Source organism: Artemia franciscana, chromosome 20 (assembly GCF_032884065.1).
Source record: "Artemia franciscana chromosome 20, ASM3288406v1, whole genome shotgun sequence".
NCBI lineage: Eukaryota > Metazoa > Arthropoda > Branchiopoda > Anostraca > Artemiidae > Artemia > Artemia franciscana.
The window spans coordinates 12,186,764-12,210,339 of NC_088882.1; the positions used below are offsets into that span (position 1 = coordinate 12,186,764).

At 35.8% G+C, this 23,576-nt stretch overlaps 1 protein-coding gene across 1 annotated transcript in view; it reads left to right on the forward strand.

Annotated features, from left to right (window-relative positions):
- The first annotated feature begins 1,358 nt into the window (after positions 1-1,358).
- The window catches only part of LOC136039764 (somatostatin receptor type 2-like), a 188,012-nt gene continuing 165,794 nt past the window's right edge, over positions 1,359-23,576 (forward strand). Inside the window, exon 1 of the mRNA XM_065723628.1 lies at positions 1,359-1,518. Within this exon, the coding sequence (XP_065579700.1) occupies positions 1,486-1,518 (33 nt within the window). The 5' untranslated portion in view covers positions 1,359-1,485. The remainder of the gene's footprint in view (positions 1,519-23,576) is intronic.

Sequence of the window (23,576 nt, forward strand, 5' to 3'; positions counted from 1 at the left end):
CGCAGTTAATTTGTATTGTATCTATCTATCTATCTATCTATATAAAAACGAGTTGTGTGTATGCATGTTTGTTTGTTTGTAAAAAGAGCGTTTGCATATGACGTCATTATTAGTGCATACGGCTTTGTATATGCACAGACAATGGGAAAGCCAAGAATATTGTATATTCGCAATTTTTACGTAGTTTAACTCCTGCAGACGAAATGAATGCTTGCCTGAAAAATTCTAATTTATGGGCACACGTAAAAATATTAAAATTAACTACAAATATGCGTGTCCGATTGCAAAACGATGACTCTGGTCAAACATTTTCAGATCAATTGCTGGCAATTGGAAACGGAAAGCTCCCAGTAGTGGAAAGCCAAAAATGTTGTATATTCGCAATTTTTACGTAGTTTGAAACACATATGTAAATCTATCTATATTCACAGGTGGGACATAGGAACACAACTTTAATGGCGCGTAACTAATATGGCGTGTAACGACTTACGCGCGCGGGGGGGGCTTGGGGGGGCGCGAAGCGCCCCACCAACTAGGTGTTGGGGTGGCGCGAAGCGCCACCCCAACAGCTAGTATATATATATATATATATATATATATATATATACATATATATATATATATATATATATATATATATATATATAGATATATATATATCCTTTTTTTACCTCAGGGAAGCAATTCTAAAATCAGTACAGCCTTCACTGACTTGTTTATTAATGTATAGTGATAAATCCCATGTCCAGCTAAATAACACAAAAATTCCTTACAGGCTCGGCCCAGGCCCTCTGTAAGCCGGGCTCCGTGCTTTTCCCTCTTCCTGTCCCTACATTTTGGTGGCCCTTTACGTACTTCATTAAATACCTTCTTCTCAACTCTAACTGCTGGTCAAAACTCGCATTATTTGCCGTCTAACCATGTAACTTGAATTTAATTTTGCGCACACTGTTTATTTTTGTTTTTTTTTTAAACATTTTTTCCTTGTAAAATTTCAAAGAGCATAATATAAATGTAATAGACCACCGAAGAAACAGGGAAGGCATGACCAACAAAAAAAGGCGAGCAAAAGATAGATAAGGGGAGAAACAGAAAAGGAAGGAGAAAAGATAATGTAGAGATAAAGAGTGTGAGAGATGAAGAGAGAGTGAGAAGCAAAACATGTAGTAGGGGTGAATGATAATAAATTATTTTTCAGATAGCGCAATTAGTTAAGGACTCCCATATAAAACTGCGACTTACAGATTAGTCTCATACCAAATTAAGAAGTCTGAAAATTTGACCGTCAAAAATAAACTCATACATTCTTATCCTTTTCAGGTGACTGAATTAGACAATATGGAGTGCTTGAATGCAACATATATCATTTCTTCAGTGAATACTTCAATCCTCCAGTTACTTGATAACGTCTCGTATGACTTAATTGCTAATGACACTGAAGGAGCTGAGCGTGAAAATTGTAAGGATTTTACATTTTCGCACCCAATGTCTAACCCAGTAATTTTGTGGATATCACTGGTAAGTTCTTTACTTAACTATCACTACAAATCGTTTAGCTATCCCTAAATAATTTTTACCCTAGTACTAGTAGGTCATGTAGCTAAAACTTGCACTCACTGCAATTCATAAAACTGCACTCACTGCAATTCATAAAAAAATCAAAACATAATAGGAAATCAAAATAGCAACTATTCAACCTATAGGCTTTACGTTTTTTTTACAAAATAAAATAATAGTTGTAATTACATAGTTACAATTAAAGTCCTAAACTTTGAACGGAAATAACTCGAAGATTAAAAAAAACTGACAGAATGTATCAAAGTGTCACTTATAGATAAAATTAAAATAAAAAAATAGTAATAAGCGAAGGACACTCTTGGCTGTCACCAGAACATTTCTTTTAATTTTTCCAGCCTGCAGAGGCCACTGGATCACTTAGAAAAACTGTTCTCAAAAGGACTGTAATATACATACCATAAACAGAAGTCTCCATTATTCCATTGCAGCTACTGTACAAGGTGTACACGCTTAAATGCTCTTAATTTTCCTGTGTTCTGCATGTCAGTAAAAGATGAGATTGTCTTGTTTATATATGCAATTTACATAAACCATTCATAAAGGCAATGGAAAAACAGTTAAGTTTGTCATAAGTTGCAATATAATGGTATTCGGTTTATTTTTCGGCTCCAACATATATCATAAATAACCTGATGTACATTTTTCCGATTTTAAGTCTAATTTTCGCTATACTTTAATGAATAGAAAAACTTGCTTCCCAATTCACATATAGCATTCATTCAGTTCACATATAGCATTCATTCAGTGAACATCTTAAACCGGATTTACCCTCACAAAGTGTAGATAAAACAAGAATGCACTCGAGGTAAATACTACTTTGCCTCGGACCGTTCATTTAGTGTTCAGCAAGGTTAATTTGCTGTCGAAATTTTTTTGGGTAGATTAGGATGCCAATATTACGCAAAATGAGTAATTAAAGGAGTTTTATGTGGTAGTATTGTGTATGTAGTACTATGTACAGTGGTATGTGGTAGTATTATGTAGTATGGTAGTATGTATGTAGTATTATGTAGTAGTATGGTAGTATTATGTGGTATAGTCTATTTTTTCTTGGAGTTCAATTATTATTTTGTATAATGGGAGGAAAGAGGAAGCAGGAAAAATATGTCGAGTTTTTTCCCACATCCAGTCCTATGGAAGAAATCTCATTGAAATCACTAGCTGATAGTTTGAGTCTAGTTTTACAGACTGTTAAAGAAAATTCAAATGAGCTGAATGTTAATTTCAAAGGATTAGATCAAAGGATTTATAAGATCGAAGAATCTGTATTGGAATCGAAATTCGAGGTGGAAGGTATTAAGCCTAAAGTGATCAGCCTTGAGGTAGAAACCGAAGATTTGAAGAGCCATATTTCAGTGCTGGTTGATGAAAATTCTTTACTGAAATCGCAGTTATCTAGCCTAAGGCATACAATGATGAAGCTGGAAAGTAAAGAAACGGATAAAAATATTCTAGTATGGAACGTGACAGCGATTGATACTGTAAACGCTGAGGCGATTTTTGATAGTATAATTTCGGCATGTCTTGGAATCCATCTCAAATAGACGATAGCTGATGTTAAGCCTTAAAAAAGCTGATAAAGGTTACCATGGAGAACAGGGAGCTGAAAGTGGCAGTTCTGAAACAGGTTCGAAATCTTCGTGAAAAACTATCATGGGCAATCAGAATGTTTTTTTATCCGATGATTTTCCCCCGTCTGTTCGAGAAGTTCGAAAAAAACTTTTAGCTATCCGAACCAGTATTCGTGAAAAAACAGGTTTTGAAACTTGGATTGCGAGATCCATACCACCATCTCTATGTATTCGTCGCCTTAAGGAAGGGCCAGTGGAGATGTTTTTGTTTGATTAAATCCCACCAGATATTAGTAGCCTGATTCAAACGCAACGACAGCGAAGGCAAGGAAATGGCCGGGGCAATTCTATGGACTGGATTACATGACTGAATATTTTTTTTTCTTTTTTTGTTTAGTGAGTTTGTGGAAGCCCGGACACTTTTTGTGTTTTGATTAGAAAAAAGTATTGCGTGAATTATTTGTTGAGTTAGTTTGGTCCGATACAATAAAAACAGTAATAGTGACTTATATAATGGTATCTTCTGCTACAACAAATATTGTGTCTTTTTTATTGTATTGCTATTTGTTTTTTTTTTTGTTTTTTGCACCAACAGTATAGTATTAGAACAAACCCATTTACTGTGAGTTTTAGTGCTTTTACTTTTCAATGGAAGAGGCATTGCGGAGGAGTACTCCTTGGTGTGAGGTCAATGTATGATAATGGTTTGTGTGATATTATTATTATGTTTGTGAATGAATGGTTTATATCACCAGTGCTGATTATTTGTTTATTTTTTAGTTTTTCCTTGTTTCTTTTTTCTTCTCTTTCCCTGGTTTTTCTTATTTATTCTTAACTTAATTTTATTATCATTATTTATCCATACCTTGATTGTGTTATTTTTTACTCTTCTTTCCTTATATTTTTTCCTTAAACCTGGGGTCTGGTGGGCTTGGTCGTGGGGTAGAACTGCCATCTACCATGAGTAGTGGCCAAGCTGGTATCAAATCTTTGGGGGATCGTTTACTTGATTTACAAAGTAATCCTTTAGATATTGAAAATATTATTAACAATTCAATTGGAAGTAGAAATCAGATGAATAATGATTCTAATACGGCTTTTAAAAGTAAGTATGTTTCGCAATTAAATGGTTCTGCCTCCTCTATACGAGATGATATTTTTTCTGTGTTTCATTTTAACATTCAGGGACTCTGCTCGTCTTTTGATGAGCTGAAACGGATCGTTAGTGATGGAATTCCTGATATTATAGGATTATGTGAAATTTTCCTGGATTCTAAAAAGGATATCCTTCTAGATATCCCAGGATATAGGATGGAGAGGCTGAATAGGAAACAGATGGCGAGAGGTGGCCTTATGCTTTATATTGGTGGGCGTCTTGCATATAATGTCCGAAATGTTTTGAGCAGAAATGAGGAAGGAATCTTTGAATCCCTATTTATTGAGATTAAATCAATGCATAAGTAGGCCTATTTAGTGTGGGTTTGGTTTATAGGTCCCCCAGTGGATCTATTCCTTCGTTTTTGAAAATTCTGGAAGAAGTATTGGACTCAGTCCAAAAATATCTGTGTGAACTAATCCTTATGGGTGATTTTAACCTCAACCTGCTGGATCAAAATTCTGCTTCAACTACTGATTTTTTTGTCAATGATGCTCTCTTCGGGAACTCTACCTTCAGTTTGTATACCAACCCGAGTTACTGAAACACAAGCGTCTCTTATCGATAATATTTTTTCGTCACTAGATGTCTTAGATAATTTGGTGCTGGTTAGTGATATTTCTGATCATTTTCCCGCTATTTCCCGATATAAGAGTGCTGATCAAGCGCAGCGTATAGCATCACCATCTAATCTCCCATTTTTCCGTTATGGTGATACTGAGCTAAGTCTACTTAATTCTCGTCTGGCTGATGTACCATGGAGTAGTTTGGTTTCTAATTCAGATTTTAACCACTCTTTTGATTCCTTTTATTATTTAGTTAAAGACGGAATCCTGGAAATTTGCAATCGGGCTCCAGCCCGATTGCAAAAAGGAAGCTAGAATTCGCCTTTCTTGTGCGTTATTCAGATGCCAGGTTTCAGAAGCATGTAACAGGGCGGGGATTACGTTGCTATTGAATAGACGAAGTTTGAGTCGGAGGGAGAAACTCTGCGACCTCCATATCGATTTCAGTCTCTTGAATGTACCGGAGGTCTGCCGATGCGGCATGATATATCTTTTTCAGTACAACCCAAATTTATCACCGTGCTCCCAAGGTATTTAAAATCTAGAACCTGCTCAATGTGCTGGTTATTGCAACTCAGGCGCAAAAGTGAATCCGTTACATAAAACATACTTTTTGTTTTATCAGCGTTGATTCTTAGTCCGATAAGTCGGCCTCTGTCCCATACAGCTTCTAGTAATTCTGGTTCTCTTTGTTTACAGGACTCAATGAGCGTGATATCGTCGGCAAAATCTAAATGCAAAATTACCCATCTGAACTAGCTACGATAACAAGTCAGGTTATCCCTTTTTAGACTAAACACTCAAGTAACTCAATTCTCACTTATATCTTGCTTCAAAGAAACAATTAAGGGTTAACCATTCACAAAATAAAGGAAATAGTATTATTTTTTAGATGTAGGGTGGCTCAGGACCCTCCGTACACATCCTTGATCATTTATAAGTTTGTGAAGGGTTTGATGGGGGAAGGGCATTTTATTATACCACAATTTTGATCAAAAATGAACCATAAGCGATACATTTCGAAAATACAATTGGAAAAAGCTAAAAAAGCACGAGATTTCTATTGGATAATAATCGCAGGAAATGCAAAGAAACATAGCGTTAAGTTGAATTTGACAATACCTAACGTAAATTTGGCCTGTTCTCCCATTGAGGACTAAATTTGAAATTTCTGGGTTTTGTAATGAGCAACTGTGAAAAAAAACAACTTAATTAACCACACGGAGTGTCAGTTATTTCTATTCTAATCATGTATTTATCTAATCATGGCTTTAGGGGAGACACGGTTTGAGAATTGCAAACTGTGCATTTGCAACAATTGCAATTGCAACAATTATGTTGCAAACTACAAATTGTTGCGTTAGAGTGAATTGATACCCTATTTTGTTGTTTTGGCAAAACAAGTGCAATTTGGTAAATTTGTTGTTTCACGCATATGAAATAGAGGAACAACCACAAAACAATTAAAATAATTGTTAAAATATTAAAATAAAAAATGTGTTTCCAACTCGGACGAAATTTTTGAATCTTCTAAACTTGTCACCCTATTTTAACCTTATTAACAACACGGAGTGTCAGTTATTTCGATTCTAATCATGTTTACAGGGACTAGTTTTAGGGTAGACAAGATTTGAGAATAAATATTTGAATGGGGGTGAAAATGTGATAAATTATCTACGAAGGATTTTGGAAGGAGGCATTGAACCCCTGGATGCAGACCTTCTGTTTGCGCAAAAAAGAAGTCACACCTAAGTCACGACTTCGAAAAGGATAGCACCACTGAATCCATGGATGATGGAGACCTGACTTCAAGTCTCCATAAAAGCCAGAAAAGGAAAAATTATTTGTGGAAGCTTTACAAGGCTTCACCATCTTTAGCTCATCACGAACGATTCAAGGCCTATAGGAATATATTTAATTCTCTGTGTCGGAAGGGAAATTCTCAGTATTATCACAGGAAATTTTCTGAACGTGGGAGGGATGTAAGGAAGATATGGTATTTAATTAATTTAGTTCTTAGACCTACTCTTCCTCTGCCTTCAGTTCCATCAATGCTGAAAATCGATGGTAAAACCGTCCAAGGAGATGCAGATGTTCAGCTAGAGCTTACCTTTTATTTTGCTAATATAGGAAAGGTACCTGCTTCCTCTGCAAGCTCTGCAACTTGTCGTTGCGATTTTGGAGCCTTTCTTGGACCCTCACGTTTGAAGTCGATGGTCTTGAATTCATTTTTTGAATTTGAGGTAGCTCGTATCGTGAATGCTCTTAAAGGATCATCCTCTTCAGGACCAGACAAAATTCCTACAAGGGTTATCCGTGCCATTCTGCCTGCTATTCTTTCATCACTGACTAAGCTCGTCAATCTGTCTTTCGTGAAAGGTATTTTTCCTGAATCTCTCAAGCGAGCTAAGGTTATAGTACTCTATAAAGGTGGTTCTCGGAGTGATCCTGCTAATTATAGGGCAATTTCTCTCCTATCTGTTTTCAGCAAAATTTTTGAGAAGGCTATGCTATCCAGGCTTCTTAGTTATCTGGATGCAAAGGATTTTTTTGCAGGATTTCCAGTTTGGATTCCGAGCGAGTCACTCTACAGAGCATGCTTGTGCAGCCTTATCGAATTTCATTCATTCGGCAATAGATTCTGGTCATATCCCGGCAGCTTTATTTTTGGATGTTCGTAAAGCTTTTGATTCCTTGACTCATCGGATTCTTCTTTGGAAACTATCACAAATCGCTCTTTACGCTAAAGTTGACTTTTTCTCTTAACTCTACTTTTTAAAATAGTAAAAAACTTTAGCATAAAGAGCGGGGTGTTGAGGAGGAAAAGCTTTTTTCATATACTGAGTAATTTCTGCTCGTTTTAAGTTTTAATATCGCTCCTTACTTTTAGTTAAAAAACTTGTTTTTTTTAGATTTAATTTCTGGACGTTTTTGAATTAATGCATATTTTGATCTTGGCTCTCCAGCACATAAATAATTAAAACAAAATTTGTATATTAATTTTTTTCGGCTAAATGGCTTTGTCATAGTTTTAATCGAAGTTTTTGAGAAAAAAGGGAGCGAGGGAGTAGGCCTAGTTGCCCTCCAATTTTTTGATTGCTTAAAAAGGCAACTAAAACTTTTAATTTCTTACGAACGTTTTCATTAATAAAAAATATACGTAACTTACGAATTAACTTACGTAACAAGCTTCCATTTTCGTATGTTTTTATTGCGTATATGAGGGGGTTCAACCCCTCGTCAATACCTCGCATTTTACACTGAAGCTAAAATTTTGTCCCAATTCCTTAAGAATGACCCCTGAATCACAAAGGCCGTAGAATAAATAGTTGTAATTACTAAAAATACTTTAGCGTAAAGAGCGTGGTATTACTACCAGTTGAAAAAACTTTTCATATTTATTTTTTCATTGTTTTTTTTAAATAATGCTAGAAAATCCTGCGCTCCCTTCATTGAAATTCTCTTCCCCCATGACAAATTCATCCAAGGAAAGATCCTCCCACGTACTCCATAAACTTCTCCGCCAAAACCGAAAAAAAATCCCCCTTAAAACGTCTGTACACTTCCCAATAGCCATTACTATATGTAAACACAGGTCAAAGTTTGTGACTTGCAGCCCCTCCCACGGGGACTGTGGGGGAGTAAGTCGTCCCCAAAGACATAGTTATTAGGTTTTTCGACTATGGTGAATAAAATGGCTATATCAGAATTTTGATCTGGTGACTTAGGGGGAAAAATGAGTGTGGGAGGGGGCCTAGGTTCTCTCTAATTTTTTGGTCACTTAAATAGGGCACTAGAACTTTTAATTTTCGTTAGAATGAGCCCTCTCGCAACATTTTAGAATCACTGAGTCGATACGATCACCCGTGGAAAAAAACAACAACAAAACAAATAAACACGCATCCGTGATCTGCCTTCTGGCAAAAAATGCGAAATTCCACATTTTTGTAGATAAGAGCATGAAACTTCTACAATAGGGTTCTATGATACGCTGAATCTGATGGCGTGATTTTCGTCATTCGATGATCATTCTATGATCAAGTAATTCTATGACTTTTAGAGGGAGTTTCCCCCTATTTTCTAAAATGAGGCAAATTTTCTCAGGCACGTAACTTTTGATGGGTAAGACTAATCTTGGCGAAACTTCTATATTTAAAATAAACACTAAAATGCGATTCTTTTGATGTAACTATTGGTATCGAAATTCCATTTTTTAGATTTTCGGTTACTATTGAGCCGGGTCGCTCCTTACTACAGTTCGTTACCAACAACTGTTTGAAAAATCAACTTCGCATATCCAGCAGTCACAGTTATTATGGTATGTAGTAGTCATATCAAGCAGTCATAGTTATTATGAGCATAATAACTTGTATAATAAGTCGTAAAACATATTAAAGTTTTTGACATGTTGCTTCTAGTTGAAGTTACATAGTTTTCAACAAATAATTAACAATACAAAGAAAAGTAATCTTCTATTGATCTCTTACGAAATTCTGTTATATTTAAGAAAGAATTGGTTGTTTTTATTAACATACAGCTTAGAAGAAAAAAGAGAAATTACTACTCTACGGTGAAAACTTAACTCAGCCCCTATTTGGTTCGACCCTTTTCAACTCAATCCGTTTACCTCAATTCTTGTCCAACTCAACGTCCATTCAGCTCAACAACTCAATTGACAAACATCTCAACCCCATTAGGACTCAACCCCATTCGGTAAATTTGGTTTGGTTGATCACATCTAAAGAAAACATGCTAATAAAAACAGGCTTGACTTACTTGACTTGACTTAAGGCTCCTGCCGCATGGGGTGCGGCGTAGAGAGCTTCGCAACTTGACTTCTCCGGGCGGACCGGTCTGCTGCTAAATGAGGCGCCTCGTCGACAGCAATGTTGGCCATCACCAAGAATTTGTCGAGGCTGTCTTTCCACCTTGTCCGAGGTCTGCCCCTCGGGCGAGACCAGCCATGGGCTTTTGGGTCGAAGTCGTACACTATTCGGGCTGGCGTTGATGTCGGCATTCGTAGGAGGTGTCCGAACCATCTGAGAGACCTCTGCGCCATCTGGACGGAGAATGGCACCTGGGAGGTGAGAGTAAGCAACCTTGCGTTGCTTACAAAATCATCCCACCGGAATCCCTCGATCCGGCGAAGCTGTTTCGTCTGACAGACGTCTATCATTTTAAGGATGGTTGATTTGAGGGGCCAGGTTTCCGCCGCGTAGAGCAGGACGGAGAAAATATTATTTGAAATGTTATAAAAAGGTGGAAAACAATACAAGAAAACATGATAATCTGATTAATAGAAACATGCTGCAATTATAAAGCGAGAATTTCATTTCTTCTAGTGCTTTCTTTTAGTTTTTTATGTATCCTAGGGCTATGTCTGGGACCAACCGAGGGGGGGGGGTGAATTGTCAGAAAACTGGTTATGATTAAGCAGTTGATGGTGACGATCTGTAAGCAAGGGGCGACTTGGCCCAATAGTAACCGAAACTCTGAAAAACGGAATTTTCATGACAATAGATGTATTGAAAGAATTGACTTTTTTTGTTGATTAAATAAAAAAAAACAAGTTTTTTTAAACTGCAAGTAAGGAGCGACATTAAAACTTAAAACGAACAGAAATTATTCCGTATATGAAAGGGGTTGTCCCCTCCACAACGCCTCGCTCTTTACGCTAAAGTTTGACTCTTTGTCACAACTCAACTTTTTAAAACAATAAAAAACTTTAGCGTAAAGAGCGAGGCGTTGAGGAGGGGATCCAATATTTTGCATTTCGTAATACCCCATGCCTTCTTTGCTAACCGAATTTCTCGCGTTTTTGACCCAAGGAAAAACTCCCTGCCAAGTGTTCTCAATAAAATTAATTTATGAGAATATTATTTGAAATGTTATAAAAAGGTGGAAAACAATGCAAGAAAACATGATAATCTGATTAATAGAAACATGCTGCAATTATAAAGCGAGAATTTCATTTCTTCTAGTGCTTTCTTTTAGTTTTTTATGTATCCTAGGGCTATATCTGGGACCAACCGAGGGGGGGGGGGCAAGGATGAATTGTCAGAAAAATGGGTATGATCCAGCAGTTGATGGCTGACGAGCTGTATGTAAGGGGCGACTTGGCCCAATAGTAACCAAAACTCTAAAAAATGGAATTTTGATGACAATAGATGTATCGAAAGTATTGAATTTTTTTGTTGATTAAATAAAAAAACAAGTTTTTTGAAATGAAAGTAAGGAGCGACATTAAAACTTAAAACGAACAGAAATTACTCTGTATATGAAAGGGGCTTTTCCTCCTCGACGCCCCGCTCTTTACGCTAAAGTTTTTTATTGTTTTAAAAAGTAGAGTTGCGAGAAAGAATCAAACTTTAGAACAAGGAGCGGGGTGTCGAGGAGGAAAAGCCCCTTTCATATACGGAGTAATTTATGTTCGTTCTAAGTTTTGGCTCTCCGTGCATGAATTATTAAAATGAAATTTGCATATTAATTCTTCTTTTGGCTAAATGACTTTCTCTTAGTTTTGATCAGACGATTTTGAGAAATAAGGGATGGGGAAGGAGGCCTAGTTGCCCTCCAATTTTTCGGTTACTTAAAAAGGCAACGGGAACTTTAAATTTTTAACGAACGTTTTTATTAGTAAAAAATATACGTAGCTTAAGAATTGACTTACGTAACAAACTTTTATATTCTTGTATTTTTGATTATATATATGAGGGGGTTGGTCCCCTCGTTAATACCTCACTCTTCACACTAAATCTTGTTTTGTCCCAACTCTTTAAGAATGACCCCTGAATCAGAAAGGCCAAGGAATAAATAGTTGAAATTACTAAAAATAATTTAGCATGAAGAGCGAAGTATTTATCTCCTCCTAAATAAACTCGCTCTTTATGCTAAAGTATTTTTAGAACCCCTCATATGCGTAATATTCTATGTTCGTTTTAAGTTTTTAATGCTTCTCCTTACTTTCAATTGAAAAAACTTTTTCATGTTTATATTTTCATTTTTTTTTTTAAATAGTAATTCTAGAAAATCCTGCGCCCTTTTCATTGAACGTCGGTACACTTCCAAGTAAACATTACTGTATTTAAACATTGGTCAAAGTTTGTAACTTGCAGCCCCTCCCCCAGGGACTGTGGGGGGGGGGGGTAAGTCATCCCCAAAGAAATAGTTATTATCGTTTTCGACTATGCGGAATAAAATGGCTATCTCAAAATTTGACCCTTTGACTTTGGGAAAAAATGAGCGTGGGAGGGGGCCTAGGTGACCTCCAATTTTTTTGGTCACTTAAAAAGGGCACTAGAACTTTTCATTTCCGTTAGAATGAGCTTTCTTGCAACACTCTAGGACCACTTGGTCGATACGATGACCCCTGGGGAAAAAAAAAAACAACAAACAAATAAACACGCACCAGTGATTTGTCTTCTGGCAAAAAATACGAAATTCCACATTTTTGTAGATTGAACCTTGAAATTTTTTCTGTAGGGTTCTCTGATACGCAGAATGCGACGGTGTGATTTTCGTTAAAATCCTATGACTTTTAGGGGGTGTCTTCCTCTATTTTCCAAAATAAGGCAAATTTTCTCAGGCTCGTAACTTTTGATGAAAAAGACTAAATTTGATGAAACTTATATATTTAAACTCAGCATAAAAATTCGATTCTTTTGATATATCTTTTATCATCAAAATTCCGTTTTTTAGAGTTTCGTTTACTATTGAGCCGGGTCGCTCCTTATTACAGTTCGTTACCAAGAACTGTTTGATTAAATAAAAAAACAAGTTTTTTTTAACTGCAAGTAAGGAGAGACATTAAAACTTAAAAGTAACAGCAATTATTCCGTGTATAAAGGGGTTGTCCCCTCCACAACGCCTCGCTCTTTACGCTAAAGTTTGGCTCTTTCTCACAACTTCACTTTGTAAACCAATACAAAACACTTTAGCGTAAAGAGCGAGGCTTGGAGGAAGGGACAACCCATTTCATATACGAAATAATTTCTGATAGTTTTAAGTTTTAATGTCGCTCCTTACTTGCAGTTTAAAAAAATTGTTTTTTTTTATTCAATTTCTGAACATTTTTGAATTAATACATGTTTTGATTTTGGCTCACCGCATATGAATAAATAAAACGAAATTTTAATTTCGTCAATACGTCGCTCTTTATGCTAAAGCTTGAATTTTACCAAATGTTTAAGAATGACCCCCCGAATCACAAAGGTCGTAGAATAAATAGTTGAAATTACTAAAAATACTTCAGCGTAAGGAGCAAGTTATTGTGGAAGAGACGAACCCCCTTATATATGTAATATTTTGTGTTTGTTTTAAGTTTTAATGCTGCTCATTACTTCCAGTTGAAAAAAATGTATATATCTTCTCATTGGTTTTTTTAAATAATGCTAGAAAATCCTGCACCCTCTTTATGGAAATTTTCTTCCCTCATGGTAAATTCCTCCATGAAAAGATCCTCCCACGTAACCCCCTCCCCCGGACTGCCCCCACACCAACGCGAAAAAGTTCATCTGAAAACGTCTGTACACTTCCCAACAATCATTACTATATGTAAACAATGGTCAAAGTTTGTAATTTGCAGCCCTCCCCCGGGAACTCTGGGGGATTAATTAAACCCAAAAGACATAGTTAATAGGTTTTCGACTAAGCTGAACAGAATGGTTATCTCAAAATTTTGATCTGGTAGCTTTGGGGAAAAATGTACGTGGGAGGGGGCCTAGGTGCCCTCCAGTTTTTTGGTCACTTGAAAAGGCACTAGAACTTTAAATTTCCGTTAGAATGAGCAGTATCGCAACATTCTAGGAACACTGGGTCGATACGATAACCCCTGGAAAAAAAAAACAAATAAACACGCATCCGTGATCTGTCTTCTTGAAAAAAATTGAAAAACTTCCACATTTTTGTATATAGGAGCTAGCAACTACTAAAGTAGGGTTCTCTGATACGCTGAATCTTATGGTGTTATTTTCATTAAGGTGTTAATGCATTAAGGTGTTAATTTCATTATATGACATTTAGGGGGTGTTTTCTGCTATTTTCTAAAATAAGGCAAATTTTCTCGGGCTCGTAACTTTTGATAGGTCAGACTAAACTTGATGAAACTTATATATTTAAAATAAACATTAAAATACAATTCTTTTGATGTAACTATTGGTATCAAAATTCCGGTTTTTAGAGTTTTGGTTACTATTGAGCTGGGTCGCTCCTTACTAAAGTTCGTTACCACGAATTGTTTGATTCCAAATGAGTAAGATTCATTAAGTTTAATGTTACCCATCATAAGTTACGATCCTGAGAAAGTTTGACTTATCTTTGAAAAAGGAGGAAGCATTCCCCAAAACTTGTAGAATCTTGTTGAAATTCACACCGTCAGATTCAGCGTACCAAAGGATCCTACTATACAGGTTTCAAACTCCTATCCACAAAATGTGGAATTTTGTATTTTTGCAATGGATGTGTGTTTGTTAGTTTTTATTTTTTATTTTTTTTTGTTCCTTTGTTCTTTTCAGCCGTTGTTATATCGAGCCAATGATCCTATAATATCGGACGAGGGTCATTTAAAAAGAAATTAAAAGTTCTAGTACCCTATTCAAGTGAACAAAAACATTGAAGGGCAGCTAGCCCCCCTCTAACGTCTCTTTTTCCCTATAGTCAATGGATCAAGATTTAGAGATAGCCATTTTCTTCAGCATAGTTGAAAACTGAAATACCTTTGTCTTTGTGGATGACATTATTCCCCACAGCTCTCGGGGAAAGGCCTGCATATTATGAAATGTGTCCAGTTTTCACATATAGTGTTTGTTATTGAGAAGTATATATATATATAATTTTGGGTGGATAAATTTTTCTCTGGGGGGTTATTTTCGGCGGAATAATTTTTTGTTGGTAGGGAAGTTTCTGGGGGTGAGCTCTCAATAGTGAAGTTTACAAGGAAGGGGGATTAGAAAGAATTCCTATCTAAAATTCGTTTTGTTTGTATTACTTTCTCTTTGGTGACTTAATTTCTGCATGAGGAGATTTTCTGGAGAAATTTTCAGTTGGGTAAGAATTATCTTGGAGATTAATCTGTGGAGGGGACTCAACGGGGGATTCTCCATGGGGGTGTTATCGCCAGAAGAAATTCTCCCTGGTTAAGTTTTCCACGGGAGAAAATTTTCATTGGAGGGTGGGGGGGGGGGCAGGAAAAATTTTTGATATAGAGGAAATTTCTTGTATGAATATAACAACGGTCAAAAATGAAATAAAAAGTGTTTTTTCTTTTAATGTCAGTATTCTAAGGATAATTTTTCAGGTGGAATAGTCCGCACGAAATTTTCATGGAGGAATGTGCAGCGAAAATAGAATTTTCCGAATTTTTTTTGCGAAAATAGTTTTTGGCGGGTGGGGAAATTTCCACCGAGGGGAGGTAGTTTCCTGGCATAATCTGAAAACCTATTAGACATTAGATTAAAATAAAACTATTTTTTTGCAACTGAAAGCAAGGAACAACATTAAAACTTAAGACCAACAGAAATTACTCTGTATATGATGGAGGCTCCTTCCCCCTCCTCCTCCATGCCCCACTCTTTTCGCTAAAGTTAGAACAATTTTTCCAACTCTTAAAAAACAACTCTTGAGACACAAGGACCGTTTAATTAGAATAAGGAACATTTTTTTTTTAACGTTCTTAAAAACTGTACCGTGAAGAGAGGGGTATAGAGCAGGACTCAGCCCCCCTCGTATACTGTATAATTTACGTTTGTTTTCAGTTTTAATGTTGCTCTTACTTTTTATATATTTTTATACTTTTTTATTTTTTACTTTTTATATTTTTTTTTTATATATTTTATTTGGAAAGAGTAGTGCTATTAAGGAACTCAGTCATGGAAACACAAAAGACTTTAAGTGACATTTTCCAAAATTTTCAAGAGAAACAAAAACTGTTTCGAGACAAAAATGTATTTAAAACACGGAATATAAAATATAAGTTCTAGGCTACTAATTAACGTCCTCAATCACGTTGAAGTGTTAAAATCTGATTTTCTTACGTATTTTGGTAGTTTTGTTACTTGATGCCTTTTAGCTTCAAAATTGTTTTAAGCCAAAAGAAGATAAGTAACAAACGGCCATAATAAAATTCCATACTAAAACCTTATATTTTGCTGATTGTTTTGCGTAAAAAAACGGTTTTATCTTTAATCTTTTTTGCTTTAGCTGTGTAGAGCATGCTCGGAACTGCCAAGTTGGAGTGATAGTTTTTTTTCCACTGATAGAGCACTAATACGGTTTTACCTTTAAACAATAAGCACTCCTTTCTACCAGTTAGGGTAAAGTAAACTTCACCTAAGTAGTATAATGAAAAAGAATAAAAATAAAAAAAGGAATACACAATAAATTTCTGATTCACAAAACTAGAATTGGAAAAGTTTCTTATTCTGATATGGCTTCTAATCTGTTTGTGGCTGTCAGATCTTTTGAGAATTCACTGGACAGCAAATTCTTCTAAAACTTCGTCCTCCTGTAATTGCGGATATTCTGGACCAGCTTGGCCAGGATTTCTGCTTTTTTCGAAAAAGTGACCCCTCTGAGTTCTTTCATTGATTTTAGCAAACCTTTTTCCCCCTTTTTTCTTGGAAGCAATCATATGAAAATCATAAGGTACATCATATCATCGTCAAAGTCTTCACAGATTTACATTTACTGGTCTCCCTTAAAGAAATTAGCCTCTACCGGTTTGTTCAGCACCAATCGGAGCTTTGGTTTTCTGTTTCGTGGATTTTTCAATATTTCACTCTCTAAAGTCACCAGCATTAAGCTTACAGACATTTTCACGACTAGCGCTGGGAAGTCTTCGACTGTCTGTTTCTTTTTCTACGTTCTATCTCTCCATCCAGCCAAACTGCTGATATATGAGTACGCCCCTTGGTGAGATATTTCATTGCAATTTTCCTCGGGGCCAATGGTTCACTTAAAGTTCGCAAGAAAATTGAAAACAGAATGCAATTTTTATTCTACCCCCAGCAGTTATTTGTGTAGATCCTTCGACATCTTGTAGGTCATTTAGTCGTCTATTACTGCATGATAAGCGGAGACATCTCGCTAGTTGCCTTTTGCCAAACTATGCAGTAAACCGGAAGTGGAGCTGACTCGTGGGAATTCCTTCTTTTTGCAAGGGTAAACGTCTCATTAAATAAACCCAGCCGGATTATGACCTGGGACTCCTGCATTTAAGGAAGTAGTGGCAACATTAAAACCCTTTGCAATTTGGATATTAGTGTTGAGTAATGCTTTTTTCCTGCCCGTGATTTGCCTCCGTATCCCGAGCTCCAATCGTGCCTTTTCTGACTATCTCGCGATGGACCTCACAGACGTCTTCGGACTTCGCAGACATATGGACTTTGCAGACGTCTGCGATCAAAAATTGATATCAATATTTTTTGGTATAAACCGTTACGTGCGAGTAGACAATTCAAAAGTCTACTGTTTTAAAGGTTTTATATTTAAAGGTTTTATATGACAATGTTTGTAGCTGTGTGAGTTTGCACTTACTTTTTCATCTGCAAAACTCGTCTAAATTAGGTTCTGGCAATTTTAGTGAATTTCAAATTGAAAATATCTCGAGAATGAAAGGATACTTGTATTTTGATAAAACGAATGGTTCAGACATGTCTGAACCAAAGAAGGATGATTTAGACGGGATCGCTTTCAATGAGGATTGAATTGTGGGGAGATTGAGTTGAGTTAGGAATGATTGACGATGCGGTTGAATTTAGAGAAGGTTGAGTTGAATGGGGCTTGAGTTAAAAAAGGATCGGGCCTAATACGGGTTGGGTTGAATCTTGAATGGGGGTTGACTTGAACGAGGTTTGAGTTAAACGGAGATTAAGTTTCACGGGAACCATTGATACGTTACTTTGAGTTAAACGAAAGTTGAGTAAAATCGGGAATTTGTTGACTGAGGGTCGAGTTTAATAGAGATTGAGCTGAATGAGGGTTGGCTTAGATGTTTTAAGTTGAAGGGGTTGATTTTTATGGGGGTTAGTTAAAGTTAGAGATTAACCCTTAGTTTTTTTTCCAGATTATTTCTTCTATTTTTTCTTTAATCGTACATCTTCGGAACTTTTTCTTTGGTGATGTCTTAGATTCTTTGATTTTAGTTTTCAATTCAGTTACAAATTTAAAAGCAGATTACAAGCAGCATCCGCTCCTATAGCGTTTTGAAAGTTTAAAGTTTGCTAACGCCGTGAATAAATATTCAAATATTAGATCAAGGTAATGAGAAACGCTTTTAGTATCCATGAAAGTTTGAAAGTTTTAACGATTCACTTTGCTTTTAATGAACGGAACATATTAACAGTAGACTTGAAAGACTTTTCCAAATATAGAATATATCTTAAGTTCAATCCAGAGCAACTTATCACTTTTTACACCATGGATACTAGGAAAGGGATTTTTATAAGATTTTAGATTAGATCTCAGCTTATTAACTTTATTTCATCAATAACTTGTAAATGAGAACTTCGTTACAAGGAGGAGGGAGAATATCCTTAAATATGATGCCTCTAGATATATTCTTTCAGGTTTGTCGACAGATGTTCTATACCCACTTGCAATTAGATACCCAATTACACCTAAGCCTTGAAGTTATCAGCAAATCAATTAGCCTTGTTTCTTAACAAAACAGTCCTAGCGTACCTAAAATTAACAGTTATAGCAAGTCATAGCTTCTTTCGTCACTGATAGGTCTACGCATACCTTCGCAATTCAAGGAATATTAATATTTTGTTTACTCCATTGGTGAGGTCTTACTTTAATCCATTAACTGCTTGTCATATCCTTCGGAATAGCCTACCTGATTCAGCTAAAAAATGTCACTCGTTTGGTAGTTTCAAAAGAATTTTGAAAATTTTTTAATGTCTTGCCATTTTATGTTTATAATTTTTTTAGGGGGGTGTACGCTAAAGCCTCACTCTTTACGCTAAAGCTTTTAATTGTTTTAAAAAGTAGAATTGTGGCAAAGAGTCAAACTTTAGCGTAAAGAGCAAGGGATTGTGGAGGGGATAACTCATTTCATATACGGAGTAATTTCTGTTCGTTTTAAGTTTTAATGTTGCTCCTTACTTTCAGCTAAAAAAATTAGTTTTTTTTTTATTTAATTTCTGAACGTTTTTGAATTGATGCATGTTTGGTTTTGGCTCTCCGCACATAAATTATTAAAATGAAATTTGTATATTGATTCTTTTTTTTGGCCAAATGGCTTTCTCTTAGTTTTGATCAGACGATATTGAGAAATAAGGGGTGGAGAAGGAGGCCTAGTTGCCCTCTAATTTTTCGGTTACTTAAAAAGGCAACTAGAACTTTTAATTTTTAATGAACGTTTTTATTAGTAAAAAATATACATAACTTAAGAATTAACTTACGTAACAAACTTTCATAACCTTATATTTTTATTATGTATACGAGGGGGTTTGTACCTCGTTAATACCTCGCTCTTTACACTAAATCGTAAGTTTTGTCCCAAATCTTTAAGAATGACCCCTGAATCAGAAAGGCCGTAGAATAAATAGTTGAAATTACTAAAAATACTTTAGCATAAAGAGCAAGGTATTTATCTCCTCCTAAATACCTCGCTCTTTATGCTAAAGTATTTTTAGAACCCCTCATATGCGTAATAATCTCTGTTCGTTTTAAGTTTCAATGCTACTTCTTCCTTTCATTTGAAAAAACATTTTCATGTTTATTTTTCATTGTTTTCTTATAGTAATGCTAGAGAATCCTGCGCCCTTGTCATTGAATTTTTCTTCCCCCATGACAGATTCCTCCAAAGAAAGATCCTCCAACATAGCCCCCCCCCCTCAGCCCCACCCCAAAACAAAATATAATCCCCCTGAAAACGTCTGTACACTTCCCAGTAACCATTACTATATGTAAACACTGGTCAAAGTTTGTAACTTGCAGCCCCTCCCCCTGGGACTGTGGGGGAGTAAGTCATCCCCAAAGACATAGTTATTATGGTTTTCGACTATTTTGAACAAAATGGCTATCTCAAAATTTTGATCTGTTGACTTTGGGAAAAAATGAGCGTGGGAGGGGGCCTAGATGCCCTCCAATTTTTTTGGTCACTTAAAAAGGGCACTAGAACTTTTTATTTTCGTTAGAATGAGCCCTCTTGCGATATTCTAGGACCACTTGGTCGATACGGTGACCCCTGGGAAAAAAAACAAAAAAAAAAACAAAACAAACAGACAAACAAATAAACACGCACCCGTGATTTGTCTTCTGGCAAAAAATACAAAATTCCACATTTTTGTAGATAGGAGCTTGAAACTTCTACAGTAGGGCTCTCTGATACACTGAATCTGATGGTGTCATTTCGTTAAGATCCTACGACTTTTATGGGGTGTTTCCCTCTATTTTCCTAAATTAGACAAATTTTCTCAGGCTCGTAACTTTTGATGGGTAAGACTAAACTTGATGAAACTTATATATTTAAAATCAGCATTAAAATGCAATTCTTTTGATGTAGCTATTGATATCAAAGTTCAATTTTTTAGAGTTTTGGTTATTATTGAGCCGGGTCGCTCCTTACTACAGTTCGTTACCACGAACTGTTTGATCAGTTGAGACCAAGCCGCCTGAGGTCAACACCAGTGTGGGCACGTCTTTTTTATCCATATCTGTTCAAAGCCTCAATCTTTACTCCCTCATAGTATGGAATTCTGTTTTCAAAACTCTCCCCACCCAGTCGTGGGATGATCTGCTCATGGAACCAAATTGATACCCAAAAAGTATTTGGTTAGATAATCCATCGTCCTATATCAGTGGTGTTTGGACCTCTTAATCTTTCTTTCATCAAAAACCTAGAAATTGTGATTGAATCACATCTTTTGCACAGCTTACAAGTATATAATCATGGCTGTAGCAGTAGCTGCAACATAGTAAAGAGCGAACCAAAGCCCATAGTAACCAAAGTTGAAAAATGCTTTTTGAAAAAAATTGCCTTGTGAGAAAACATCGCCATCTGACACTGAATCACAAATGATAACTACTGTTTCCGTTAAAGTAAAAGTTTATTGCGAAAAGAAATTTATGGTGATTTCAAAAAGCCTGAAACCCCTTGAAAATGAAGTCAGATCGAAATATAAAGTCCATCATTGCAATCAGCATGGCCGAAAACCTGTATTAGAAAATTACAGTCCTCCACCTTGAACACCAAGGAAAATCACTTTTTTGCACGGGTAGCACACCGATGTCTCCTTTTATTCTTTTTTTTTTCCACTAGGGCTAGCGAATGACTAGAACATCATATAGAGAGTTTAGTGACTCATTCAATCGAAAATTAAATTTACTAGTGCCCTTTTAAGTGACTAATGAGAATGAAGGGTAGCTAGCCCCCCTCCCCCAAAAGTCATCCAATCAAAATTTTAAGATAGCCATTTTGTTTAAAATAGTTCATAGGTCCAATATCTTTTGTTTTCGTAAATATACGCCTCTCCATTGTTCCTGGGGAAAGGGTTGTACAATGTTTCGGTATCGGAGGTATTGATATTGCGCGAATTGGTATGGGCGTATTATTATTGGGCATATTGGTATCGTAGGTATCTTAGACTGATTTTTTAATAGCTCATATAAAATATAATGGTCATATCTACGTCCTTCCGTTAAACTCCAACATCAGCAAGTTCCAAATGGCACTTTGGGTGGCCTGTCTCAAGACTTTTTATCACTTCTGCCATCCTTAAGTGTGATATAGCACTAAAAACACCACTTTAGGTGTCACCTCTTAAGTAGAAAAGCTTGGAAGAATAAAACGATATTATTATTGTGATAATTATGGTCCAAACCCTTAACAGAAAGTTTGCAAGAACGCTTAGAGTAAATAGCGTTCGATTCCTGCTTGCTAATTTTTCAATCACGGTTTTGTCCCTTCTATATTATTTTTTTTCACATAACTATTTTTGCAAATGTGATGCACTCATTTTTAAAAGAATGTCCCAGGAAGGTATCTTGTCAAGCATTTTGATTCAAAGGGGGGTTAGAGGTCATTCAATTCATGGTTTGCAACAACATTCTTAGTAGTTCAATAAATCCAAAACCCAACGAATAGCGTAATTTTGTCATAATCCTATGGGGGGTGGGGGTTAAACTTGGAGCCAATTCCCCAAACCAAGTGAAAATGACAGAGAAAACTGAAAAACGCGCCATATACTAATAAAAAAAGGTAAAGATGTACTAAAGAAAACTATACGATGACACACACATCTCTATATATAAAAATGTAGTGTCCGTCCGTTACTTTACCGTTATTACCGTTAAACAAGCTCAAAAATTGAGGCATCTTTTTAATTTTATTAAATTGCTTAAAATGTAAAAAATTGGTGATTGCACAAATATTTCAATATATTTTGACAATAGATTAAAGAAATTCGAAAACCTTAAAACAGAAAACCAAAAGTTTGAAGTTTAGTAGAAAAAGTTGAAGTTTAGAATGCTTGCTGCTCAAAGAAAATTTGTCAAAGTGTCAATTAACGTAAAAAAGAAATTAGTATTAAATTGCTTAAAATGTAAAAACTGGTGATTGCACAAATATTTCTATATATTTTGACAATGGATTAAAGCAATTCGAAAACCTTGAAACAAAAAACCAAACTTATTTACGTCATCAATTCGATCCAAAAATGACATAGCGTTGCCGGGACCCAGCACCGTCTGCGGTTAGAACACAAGGGACAATGAGAATTCATATATAGAAGCCTGCCAAGTACCATGCTAAGGCCCGGCAGCGAAGCCGCCGGGACCCAGCTAGTAACTTATAGATTACTAGCTAGTATGTAAAGTTAGTAGACTAACGAAACTGCCTAAAGTCTCTTTCATATTGACGCGTTGACCTTTCATATTGAGTTACGCAAGCACTGAATCACACTTGCACTGGCATAACGCAGATCGTGCTCAGCTAAATATGACGTTACGTCAAATAAAACCAAGAACCATGTGTTGTGTTTTTACTGTTTTAAAAAGTAGAGTTGAGAGAAAGAGTCAAACTTTAGCATAAAGTTGATGAGGAAGCAGCCTTTTTCATATACGAAGTAATTTCTGTTCGTTTTAATGTCGCTCCTTACTTTCAGTTAAAAAAAAAACTTTTTTTTTATTTAATGCTTATAATGAACGGCAGCAAAAAGTGCATCGATAAATGAGTGAAAGCATATTTGATTTTTCTAAGATTTAAATGGAGAAATAGATAAAGAAGTATGTTTGACGTATCCAGTCTGAAAATTTTTTGCATCGATGTGAAAGAGCATTTTCGCCACGTAAGTTTAAATTGGTCACAGTGCAAACGCAACGCATCGTGCCGCTGTTAAGTGTGAAAAAGACTCAGTACAAGACAAGACAATTGTGTTCCTGCTAAGGCATAAAATTATCCTGTATAATGCTATTTAGTTTATTTAAAACTATGTTAATTTCTAAAATAAAATCCAGAACGTGATGATCGAGCACAGTGGTTTCTGGGAAGATGGTGTTCTTTAAATTTTGGGTAGAAAAGGGGACAGAACTAGACAAAAAAAGACTAATGCTAAAAACAGGCAAACTAAAAAAAAAAGAGTGTATTTAGTAAAAAACACAATAAAAATTCAGAGTTCTTGAAATTTTGGGAAAGGTTCAGAACTGAAGAAAATTTTCTCTACCAGTGAGAGTAATGTAAAACAAGGGAACTAATATTTTATT